The sequence below is a fragment of the Mangifera indica genome, chromosome 3, assembly GCF_011075055.1.
Source record: "Mangifera indica cultivar Alphonso chromosome 3, CATAS_Mindica_2.1, whole genome shotgun sequence".
Lineage (NCBI taxonomy): Eukaryota > Viridiplantae > Streptophyta > Magnoliopsida > Sapindales > Anacardiaceae > Mangifera > Mangifera indica.
Window position 1 is genome coordinate 9,936,756 of NC_058139.1, and position 11,598 is coordinate 9,948,353.

Consider the following 11,598-nt stretch of genomic DNA (forward strand, 5'->3'; position numbering starts at 1 on the left):
CATCTGTAACATCTAAAGTTTCTTCTTTTTCTTCTAAACCAGCTTCTTTAGCTGACATCAAGGAAGCTAGTTTTAGTTTTCTTCTGAGCATTCGAAATCAAGCAGTTTATAAGGGCTTAATTTGTACATGGATCACAAGCCTGTTCAATCATTAACTCTTTAATTTTTCAGTGATCCAAATGATTGAGGGTTGCATTGGAGATTAAGTTGCTTCTTACAAAAGTTTTGCTAGTAGTTTTGTCTTAAAATGGTTTCAGTTCTAATCGGTTCAATGATCGATCTCATAATCAGATAAATTAAAAATTTAATTTTGATATATCGTCAGAAAATATTTAAATTTATATTTCTTTATATATGGAATCTCGCCTTTTATCACTCAAATTATCCTTTAAGATAAATAATGTAGTTTTAATCGAAATGTATTTTGTATAATTGTGTCGACGTCTTATTTATTTTAACTGGGATGTTGATTTGAGAAAGATTAATTATGGTAATTAACAGTGGATAATATGGCATCATCACAAAATCCCATTATGATATGGATACATAGATGTTACTTTCATATGAAATTTACTCATAAAACTCAAAAGGATGAAATAATTAATTAGATGTAATTAAGGAACAATTAATTTCTTCCCATTAATAATTTATTTTTCCACCATCCACTGGCGGGCGGCCTTGTTTAATTTCAAGTACTCGATCATGGAAATTGATAAAGATTGCCACAAAGAAGTTTCCATTTGCATACGGTTTTTGATTTCGCAAAAATGCATCCATAGAAAATGGAAAAGTAATTAACTTCAAACTATAAATCGATAAAGAATATGACTAACTTACCACTACAGAAAATCCTGCCAAATTTTAATTTTAATAGAGAATGGCACTGTTTGATCCCAAGACTAAATTCTTTGAATTCCATGTAAATGCGAAACCAAAATGGTTTACAGGAGTTTAGCACTCTTAATGTCACTTAAATATAATTATTAATTAATTCGTTTGTAATTTGTGAGATTAGTGCACTAATTACTTTACGGTTAAATAATGTTTGTACTAATTTGAAGTTTATAATCAGCTTCTTTGATGGATCGATTGTTTAATAATTTGTTTATATATGGGTTTTTTTTTTTTTTCACAATAAACTTTTTCTTTTATTGGAAGATTTACTAAATTCATATTAAATCATTCTTCGCATATTTTTATATATAATAAAATTATGTATATAAATAATATACAAAATTTTATATACAACTAATAATAAATTATTATATGATTAAATATTATTTAATTTCTAATTTTAAACTATCTAACTATATAATAATATATTATTAATTATATATAAAAATATATATATTATTTATATATATAATATTATATTTTTATATAATTATATAACACGATTCGGTTCAATATTTATTTTGTGATTAACTGAAACCACTTATTCAAAATATGCTTTATCTTAATGAACTACGCCAATTTCTTAATTGACAGGAGATTGAGTTGGGCCCTCACTGTTACATTAGCTTGAGAAATTAGGCCTTCCAACCCAATTAGTGGCCAATGTTAAGCTGGTTAACTTTTTTAGTCCCACTATTTTTCTGTTCATGACCAACTTTAATTTTTAACCAAGGTACAATTATAATAAAATATAGTAAAATATATTTAACAGTGATGCTATTTGACTCCCTTTTTATCTTGTTGAACTCCTGTTTTAACCACACCCGGTTAAGAATTTTAAAAATATAAAAATTCCAAGCAAACCCTATTTATTTCCAAATTAATCTTAATTTTATAGAATTAACTTACTTTTTTTTTTTTAATCAAAAGACCATTATTATAATATAAAATTGTATTAAAGATATAAAACTACTTTTCTTTTCTCTAAAATATAGCAATTTGTTTGGAAGTTTTAACAATATGGAAGATGTTACAAGAGTGGATATATTAATGAGAACAAACCTCAGGCTCTTGCCCGAACAAGCAACATACAATACCATAAAATCTTTCAACATGTTATAGTCATTACAGAAGACTTCATTTTATCAACTTGTCTTGGTTTAACTTTAGTGCTAAATCAAAGGAAAAAAAGTCTCAATTATAATTTTTTTAAATAAAAACTAAATTCAATGACATTTCTTCGACAAAAACAGACTCAACAATAATTCAGTTATTTATAGTTTTCTAATTGGCTTCTAGAAAGATCATCATCTCATCACGGCAACTCTTCCATTCGTTGTCACTATTCTATCACCCTTGCTCAATTCATTTCGTTAACTATACGGAAAAACAAATTCCACCCGACAACTTTTATAAATTCACCATCTAACTTAAAGACTTCCAGATCCTTCCCCTGTTTGCTTCCTGAGGAAAAAAAAAGGGAAAAAAGCTCCCCTTCACCCTTTCCTCAGCTACGGACTATTCAGGTTTCATAAATACACACACACACACATATATATATTTATAAACTTTAAGAATCATTATGCGGGGTGTTGCTTTTCTTTGATTTATGATGAAATTTTAGTGTTCTTTTTTTTTTTTTAAGGATTATGGGAAGCGTCGTAGCGTCAAATAAGGAGATGTCCAAGGAGCTGGCTCGTGAGTTATTGATCTCGATTTCTTCTACTTTACCTGATATGGTTATGGATTTGGATATATTTCGTCCAGTTCTAGAAAGGCCTACTGGGGCTGGTGTTGCGGGAAAAGATGATCGAGCTGAAAAGTACAGGTCGGACTTGATCTCAATTTCGTTTGCTCAATCACCTGATGCTAAATGACAAATTGACAATAGCTGAATCGCGAAAGACTGAGACTTTGTTGTTTGTGAGGAGCTATGTTTAAAATGAACTTTTGTATATAAAGTGGGATGTATAAAGCTTCCTACCGTATGATGACTGTGTGAAAATTTTTTGTGTTGATATTGGGTTGTTGTTGTGTCTTCGTGATTCTGTTTTAGTAAAAAATCCAGAAAGATGTAGTCCAGTTTCATATGTGTACGTATTCCAGTGTGATTTTAGTTGAAGAAATTGTGAATAAATTTGATCTCTGTTTCTATTTTCTTCTGCCTGTTCTTATTTCTGTAGAATTACAGATGAATGGTGAATTCTTTGCTGCATACTCAAAAATGGGTGTTAAGTTTGAATCTGAATCAAATTTAAGATTTTCAACGGTAGGTTGAATTGAGAGAGGGTTCAAGGTGAAATATAAGACATGAAAAGTTTGCTGCCCATAACAATTGTTTGATAGTCCAATACTATGATACTGCTAAGTTTCTTTTTCTTTCCTGTTTGCTGGGTATATTGCAGGGCATGTGCTTACCTCTGCATCCATTTAGACGTGATCATAGCAAGTAAAATCAAATTGCGTGTTGATTGTATTAGAAACAAGTAGGTTCTAGACATCATCACAAACTCAGAATTACTGGCTGTTTCCCTTTGATCAACTTATAAAACTGATCTGGCTTGATGTGGGATTAAATTGTTGATAATATATGAACTATATTTAATCGTATTGGGCTAACGTCTTATCTGTTAGTTTAGCATCCAAGATTTCTCTATTACATATTCGAGGTTCGATGTGATTTTGGATGGTTCATACCATTGTAATACTCACTGATAACTTAGCCGAGTCGTAAACTTAAGCTTGAAAGAAGAAGATGACTTGAATTTTTTGGTTTAATGCTTGTTTTAGAAGTGCAGTTATGCATCGTGCTTGAGGTTGTACAGATGTAGACTTCCATTTTAAAGAGCTATTATCAAGTTATTCCATCAGCGTTTTGTGCACCTTTGACGGAATGAAACTAATAACAATGACTTTTACCTTGTCAAAACAAAATTTAGTCCAATTATGAGAATTTGTTATTTTATTTTAAGATTCCAACTGGTGCCAGCCTTATCATCCTTAATATAGACATTAGCTGTTTGTTGGTTTTCTGTTGAGTTTCAAGAAAAGGCTAGAGACGATAAGAACAACTTCTGTGTGTTGTGAAGTTGTTATCTTAGAACAACTTCCACAACCCTTCATAACTACACAAACTTTAGCACCCAAATTCACCATTTCTCTCTAATTCTTCTGTTTGTGGTTGTGCATTGCCTCTGTTTGGTTCCAGAGCTAACTAAATTTCTCAGCATTACCGGTGTAGCAGAGTCAGCTTTCAGCTCCTCTACCTGGCAACCAAACAGTCGATTAAGGTTTAACACATTATTCAAGTATGATAAATTTAGGAACTGGGCGGAAATTAGAGCCCTCTTCTTATAAATCTTTTCTTGACATGGAATTTGGGAACTGCAGGAGAAATTTGAGATGGTAATGGATGCTATAGCAGTGTCTGAGGAGCTGGCCCGAGAATCACTTATGAAAATCTCTTGTTCTCTACCTCGAAAGCTGCTTAATTTGGACAACGTTCCTGAGAATTTTGACAGAGATGATTCCATTCTAGTGGGAAATGGTGATGGAGATGAAAAATATAGCTCTTATTATATCTCAATTTCCTATATTCAACCACCTGATGTCACCTTTGTTCCAATGCACTGTATAACTGAAACCATATGGGTTTGTGAGAGTTATAATTTGATGGAGGAGTTCTTGTAAAGTATAGCTGAGGTTCAATGTGCCTCTGAGCTTCAGCTTGTATAAAATAATGCTGTCAAGGTTTCTAATATAGAAATCGGAAGAGACACACAGATTATACCGTAAAGTTGAAATTTTGTGTCAGCTTGTGACTGATTCATCTTCTCTCTCTCTCTCTTTTTTTTTTTGTTTTTATCGGATATGCATGCTAGAATTGATGGAATGAAAGGGGTAACAAAATAATATAAATTTGGCCAAAGTACTATGTCCCACCCAAAGTATTCGATTTTCTCAAGTTTTTCCTCGTTAACTTTGAATATCCTATTTACCCACCATGGGCTGTTAAAATTAATGGAATCCTAACCCCTAAAAATTTTATCTCATTTTCCCCCCTAAAATTTTAAAACTAACAATTTTTCCCCAACCCAAATTTTAAAAAACAACATTTTTCTCTTTAGGATTTTTAATTTTTCAGAGTTAGTTTTTTGCCTCCGTTTCTACCTCTTCGGCGACCTCCAGGCAACGCCTTTCCTCTGCGATAAGGCCTCTTTCTGGCGATTATCCTGGGCACGGTCGTCAACGAAGACGAGTCGTCTTTGTTGAGACAAAGACCTCGTCTTAGTCGACGACCATACTTAGGACAACCTTCAGAAAGAGGTTGCGTCGGAGAGGAAGAGGCGTCACTTGGAGGTCGTAGGAGAGGAAGAAACGGCGACGAAAAACTAACTCTGAAAAATTAAAAACCCTAGAGGGAAAATGTTGTTTTTTAAAACTTTGGTTGAGGAAAATTGTTAGTTTTTAGGGTTTAAGGGGGAAAATAAAATCAAATTTAAGTTTATTTTTAATAATACATATAAAATGACGATTTTACCTTTAAAACTATTAATTTTAACCGATTACGGGTGGGTAAATGAGATTTTCAAAATTAACAGAGGGAAACTTGAGAAAACAGCATACCTTGGGTGGGAAATAGTCCTTTAGCCTATAAATTTCAACATATGCGGCTTATTTTTAGTCTTCCTAGTTGCTTGCTGCATGAATATTACAGCTAAATCAATTAAGTTTTAAAGAAAAGTTGGGAAGACTTGGATTAGGTTTTTAAATCATTTGTCAAACATTTACAATTAAATTATAATTATTTAAAATCTACTGATCATAAATTGCACCAAACAAGTAAGAATTAGAGATATTAAATTCTTTGTTATTTTCATCACCAAAAAACTATAAAAATACTAGAGAAAAACCAAAATTGTAAGCAGTCATTGGGAGCCCCATGAAAGCCTCGGGTTTTCCTCAAATTTTGAAACAATGATTTTGGAGGAAAAATAGATGAGGATTTGATTTGGTTTTATTTATATGTGAGAACATTTTAGTCATTTCATGTTAATAGAACATTTTTGCTTTATCTAAAAAAAAAAGGGTAATATCATTTAGAATCCTAATGTTTAAGACAATTAATTTAATTTCTCTAAGAATTAATTATCACATAATTGGTTATTCATATAATTATAATTTAATGATCATAAATTGTGCACTACATATAGTTTAAGAACTTCAATTGAAAAATAATTCTTGCTTATCTTATGCTGAATTGTTATATAACATGTCAATGGCTTAATCAGTGCTCCAAAAATTAATAGGAAACAGCATATATGCAGTCCCTTTCCATGTGGACGTGTGTAATTTTTAATATGTGGGCATTGTCAGTTTACGTCGACAAAGATAAAACCAAGCATTTTCATGTCAAAGACTTCAAAACTTTGTCATCACCGCCTGATGACATATTCTTAGAAGATAAACTACAAGCAAAGGAGGAAGACTGGCACCTAACACTTTGAATCAGGCAGCTCTCCAGCTGTTAATACTTGTATTATAGAAAGACTCTGAGCCTTATATAAACTTGATAGGGCAATTATATACATACATACGTAAACAAACACTATTAATGGAGTTAGATTTCTTGTGGCTGATTCTTGCCATTTTTCTTGGCACTTACGTTGTCTTGTTTGGATTTCTCATCAAATTAAACGAGTGGTATTATGTTAGTTTCATGTTAAGTCCTGAGAAGCGACGCTCTCTCCCTCCAGGTGATATGGGCTGGCCTTTGATCGGCAACATGTTTTCTTTCCTCCGCGCATTCAAATCCACTAATCCTGATAGCTTTATCTTCAACTTAGTTCACAGGTTTAATTCTTTCTTTCTCTCCCTATCATGCCTGCACAGTAAACTGATAGTTTTATTGATTTGACAAGTTTGATCTTCTGGGGATGCAGATATGGCCGAACAGGTATTTACAAGAGCCATTTATTTGGCAGCCCAAGTGTTATAATTTGCACCCCAGAAACGTGCAGAAGAGTGTTGATGGACACTGAGCAATTTGCGCTTGGTTATCCTGCTTCCACCAAGCACTTGACAGGAAAAAAATCTTTCCATAGCATTTCAGTTGCAGAACACAGGCGTCTTCGCAAGCTGACAACAAGTTCAATCACTGGCCATGAGGCTTTGGCCATGTACATTGAGTATATCCAGGACATTGTGATTACTTCATTGGATGAATGGGCGAGAAGAGACAAGCCAATCGAGTTCTTGACTGAGATCAGGAAGATTGCTTTCAAAGTCATCAATCACATCTTCCTTGGATCCGACAGTGATTCAATTCTAGAATCTGTGGAGAAATATTACACTGATTTAATTTATGGATTGAAGTCTTCGGCCATTAACATCCCTGGTTTCGCATTTCATAGAGCACTCAAGGTACAGTAGTTTGGTCATAGCGATTCATAGATAATTCCATCACAAGAAATAATCAAGTTTCTGCAAAATATGCTATCCAATTCTTGGAATGAAATTATCGTTTTCTATAAGACTTTTTTATTTTGTGCCGAATGACAATGTGCTTTCTTGCTAGAAGTAAATTGTTTCTTGCAAGTCACTCTCAAAGAGACAAATCCCTTTTCTTGCTTTTAACAGTAGACTTTTTCAACATTGATGTTTTTGACCATACCATTTCTATCAGTAATTGGTGGTTGGTAGATCTTATTTTGGAATATATCAACCTTTCACCGTTGCCGTTAACAGGTTTTCATTGTCATTTTCAATGTAATGTTGAAGAAAACAACATCTACGAGCTTAATCTCTTGCTTCTTTCTGACCAGGCTCGAAAAAAGTTGTTGAAGATCCTTCAAACTGAACTAGATGAAAGAAGAGCAATGAGGAAGAGTGATGATAGGCAGAAGGCAAAGAAAGGGATGATTGATTTGATGATGGAAGTGGAAGATGAGAATGGTACAAAGTTGGAGGATGAAGATATCAAAGACTTACTCCTCATGTTCTTATTAGCCGGTCATGAAAGCACCTCGCATGCTGCAATGTGGACGATACTCTACCTGCATCTGCATCCTGAAATGCTGCAGAAAGCCAAGGTTTGGGATTGTCTTCTCAGCAAATTTTGGTTTGAAGTATCAATAATTGTTTTAATTTGCAAAGCCGAATTCAACTTGGCAGGAAGAGCAAGAGGAGATTATGAAGAGAAGACCCTCAACACACAAAGGATTGACTCTATTCGAAATTAAACAAATGGAATATCTTGCTAAGGTATTGCTAACTTGCTCTGTGTAATCATGATTTGTCACAAGCACCATATTTTTCTTAGGTTTTTTTAATGACATAGGTCATAGATGAAACATTACGAAGAACCAATCTTTCCTTTTCAAATTTTCGCGAGGCAAGAATTGATGTTACCATCAAAGGTTAGTTACTGAAAGCACAAAATTTCCTCTCTAACCCTCTGCTCTTCTAAATTCCACTTTGCCTAAGAGTAAAGGAAAACTATTGATTTGCAGGCTATACAATACCAAAAGGCTGGAAAGTACTGGTTTGGAACAGAGGTGTTCACATGGATCCTGTAAATTACCGTGACCCAAACCAATATGATCCTTCAAGATGGGAGGTAAGTGGGTGGACACCAACTTTATTCAGCACACAAAAACCATCTCAATGTTCTTAACTTTCTTGGCTTGGTTACAGAAACATGTAGCTAAACCAGGAGCTTTTATTCCCTTTGGAGGTGGACCCAGGATTTGCCCTGGAGCTGATCTAGCCAAGCTTGAAATCTCCATTTTCCTTCATTGTTTTCTCCTCAACTACAAGTGAGCTCACATTGCTTTTATCATAAGCAGGACAGAATTAGAAGTATCTAATTATCTCTCAATTTTGTCTGTTTTGTTTTTTGTTAATTTGCAGGCTTGAACGACTGAATCCAGGTTGCCGAATCGTGTACTTACCGATACCAAAGCCCTCAGATAATTGTATTGCAAAAGTAATTAAGCTCAGATAAACTTCCACTTCGCTCATGTAGCCAAGTAATATGGGCAGTTACTTGTATTAAGTTTGAGAATAAAGCTATACATGAAATTGAGTTAATAAATCATAATTAATTGGAGGAAAAACAAATTAAGCTAAATTAGTAATGATCATAAGGCAAGAAAAGAGTCTTGATTTAATTTAGTTACATGAAGATGAAAATTACAACAGAAACAGGTCGTAATTTGAAACAAAGAAAAGGAAAATGTTTGGAAGTCGAATACATCTTAATAATCCTAGTGGGCATTTTCTTCCTCACAGAATTTTGTGTATTCCTTTGGACCCATCAAGGAATCCAATTCTGATGGACTGCTAGGCTTCACCTTTATCATCCACCCTTCTTCATATGGGCTTGAATTTATCTTCATTTTTCAAACCATCGAAGTTAGCCACAAATCAACTCAAAATATGGTCCTACATTATGTTGAAAAGGATAATGAAAAAAAAAGAAATCGAATGGGAGAATTACCAAGCCAGGAGATTCGGAAAGCTTTGAGTTAACCTCAACAATCTCACCAGAGATTGGAGAGTTAATATCACTGGTTGCTTTTACACTTTCCACAGCCCCAAAGCTGCCGCCTTGGCGGACTGCGACCCCGTGTTCTGGCAGATCCACAAACACTACTTCCCCAAGATGATCCTTTAATCAGACAAACCAAAAACAAAAACATTCAACTTCTTATATTTACAAAATTGAATGTCCCCACAGACGAACCAGAATGGAAAAAAACCTGAGCATGATCAGTGATGCCAATGGTGGCCACTGAGCCTTCATGCTTCACCCACTCATGTGAAGACGCGTACTTCAACCCATCCAAAACTACAATAAGACAGATCAAATCAACCCATGTCAACAACATTCTGAGAACATATAGAAAAAAAACAAAGCAAGAAAATTGAAGTACCGGAAGAGAAGCATCTGAAGAGGGAAAAGGCAACTGGAGAAAGGGAAGTTTTGGACGATGAAGAGAGTCGGAGTGCATTAGCTGTGGAAGAAGCCCACATTCTGAGCGCCATGTTTAGTATCTTGAGCTGAAAAATATGGAGCTCAAACTCTCCAAGAAAAAAGGGAAAATGTATGAGATAAAACAAGGTTTTTGTGGCTTGTTTTATCTTTTGTATGAATGGTGGGTAACGAATGCCTCATCCTACTTAATCCTCCTCTACTCTTTTTACTCTTTGCTTTTATGTTTATCTGTAAGTACTTCTTTAACCTGTGATTAAAACTGGATAATTGTGAGTACTAGTATATGAGAATATCAAAAAAAGCACGAAGAACAATAAAGATCAGACACAAACTCACCATTAAAATCTAAGAAATTGGTAAAAGTTTTTCCACTGGTTTGCACCATTTCGATGTTTGAGGGCTGTGACAGAGATTCTAGTATAATTCATAACATCATTATGTTCTAATAAATAATTAATTTATTAATTTCTATTAAAACTAACTAAACTCATATATAAAATAGTAAGGACAAATTTATCAGCCGGAGTAATGAAATATGGGAATATTGCTATTAAATCTTGATATTAATATTTCACATTTATCTACACATTAATTTGAATTTTGGATTAGATTTTTATTGATGAACCATTGTCAGGCTTTCTGTACGCTGGGCCTGCAGAGTTGAAATGGGTTCCGAAGTTGATAGGATTTCTCAATGTGGGCTTACTGATAGATGATACATATATCCAATTAAACCTTGTATAGTTTAATTAAATCAAGCAAATGAACTGCTTTACAGCAAGGTCAACTGAAATTATTCCCCTTAATCTCTTCTAAATTGAAATCAAGTGATCGGCTAATCCATTGTTGTTCAATTCCTGATATCTTCCCCTGTGCAACATTGGTGGTAATAATGGTGGTAGTGCTCTTTCAGACATGTAGCTTGCAGAACACTGAGTGTAATACAAATAACTGAATAAACAAGACACTCTTGCACAAATGTAACTGGTAAAACACTGAGCCAAATATAAATAACTGAATGCACAAAACACTTTTTGCATCAATGTCAGTTTGAATCACCCAGTGAAATACAAAAAAGTGATATTACAAAACACTCTTTGTTCTATAGATAACATATGAAAGTAATACAGAGCTGCTATGAACAAAAAAATTCTCACAATTGCACTCATTCAAGCGATTCTCATGTGTGCATAAGAGAATCAATTACAGGTCTACTGGAGAGCCAAGATAGAACAAACAGCTTGGATAACAGAGAGACCAAGTAGTAAAACAGCAGCAATAACAGAAAGGGTTGTCCATGGGTTACTCAAATAATCCCGCTTCAAGATTTGTTTCGACCTGTACCATTTTGCCTTCCACTGATTCCATCTCGTTCTACTGTATGCATTCAAGTCTTTACAAAGTTTTGTGTAATAAAACTGACGACCATTCATTGCTGCTTTGAAATTGTGAAGACTATTGAACAGAATACAAACATCTTTCTTCACTACTTCCCAGTGAATTATCAATAATTCCACAATCAATCAGTACATCCACATCCTTAGGGCGGTTTATGAGACTTTTCATTAGCATCACATAACTGCTTGCCATCCTATCATATTGGTGGCACTGTTCATAGGCAATAAGATTACGAAACAAAGGTTCAGGATGAAAGTTTCTAAAATTATACCATCTGTGATTTGCTAAATTTATTTATATATAAATAA

General features: G+C 33.9%; 2 protein-coding genes and 2 long non-coding RNA genes across 4 annotated transcripts; 3 read left to right on the plus strand and 1 right to left on the minus strand.

The window, feature by feature from the left end:
* Positions 1–2,085: 2,085 nt before the first annotated feature.
* LOC123210630 lies at positions 2,086–3,052 on the plus strand. The gene is made up of 2 exons (XR_006501279.1): positions 2,086–2,420; positions 2,540–3,052. It is a non-coding gene; the product is annotated as an uncharacterized LOC123210630 (long non-coding RNA).
* A 528-nt stretch (positions 3,053–3,580) lies between these two features.
* On the plus strand, positions 3,581–4,729 carry LOC123210632. Its single transcript, XR_006501280.1, has 2 exons — positions 3,581–4,184; positions 4,285–4,729. It is a non-coding gene; the product is annotated as an uncharacterized LOC123210632 (long non-coding RNA).
* Positions 4,730–6,462: 1,733 nt separating this feature from the next.
* On the plus strand, positions 6,463–8,995 carry LOC123210303 (beta-amyrin 11-oxidase-like). The gene is made up of 8 exons (XM_044628576.1): positions 6,463–6,747; positions 6,837–7,317; positions 7,719–7,985; positions 8,068–8,157; positions 8,234–8,312; positions 8,406–8,512; positions 8,590–8,711; positions 8,806–8,995. The coding sequence occupies exons 1-8, from the start codon at positions 6,509–6,511 to the stop codon at positions 8,897–8,899; spliced, it is 1,479 nt and encodes a 492-aa protein (XP_044484511.1). The 5' UTR covers positions 6,463–6,508; the 3' UTR covers positions 8,900–8,995.
* Positions 8,996–9,038: 43 nt separating this feature from the next.
* On the minus strand, positions 9,039–10,047 carry LOC123210305 (glycine cleavage system H protein, mitochondrial-like). Its single transcript, XM_044628577.1, has 4 exons — positions 9,831–10,047; positions 9,657–9,745; positions 9,395–9,565; positions 9,039–9,287 (listed from the first exon to the last, which is right to left on the minus strand). Exons 1-4 carry the CDS (start codon positions 9,940–9,942, stop codon positions 9,162–9,164), a joined length of 498 nt encoding a protein of 165 aa, XP_044484512.1. The 5' UTR covers positions 9,943–10,047; the 3' UTR covers positions 9,039–9,161.
* Positions 10,048–11,598: the final 1,551 nt, after the last annotated feature.

Excerpts from the sequence above, each read along its gene's own strand:
- LOC123210303 (XM_044628576.1), top strand. The coding sequence starts at position 6,509 with ATGGAGTTAGATTTCTTGTGGCTGATTCTTGCCATTTTTCTTGGCACT. Across the intron at positions 6,748-6,836 it reads ATCTTCAACTTAGTTCACAG|ATATGGCCGAACAGGTATTT; the intron begins GTTTAATTCTTT and ends CTGGGGATGCAG. Across the intron at positions 8,158-8,233 it reads AAATGGAATATCTTGCTAAG|GTCATAGATGAAACATTACG; the intron begins GTATTGCTAACT and ends TTAATGACATAG.
- LOC123210305 (XM_044628577.1), bottom strand. The coding sequence starts at position 9,942 with ATGGCGCTCAGAATGTGGGCTTCTTCCACAGCTAATGCACTCCGACTC. Across the intron at positions 9,746-9,830 it reads CTTCAGATGCTTCTCTTCCG|TTTTGGATGGGTTGAAGTAC; the intron begins GTACTTCAATTT and ends GTCTTATTGTAG. Across the intron at positions 9,566-9,656 it reads GCATCACTGATCATGCTCAG|GATCATCTTGGGGAAGTAGT; the intron begins GTTTTTTTCCAT and ends GTCTGATTAAAG.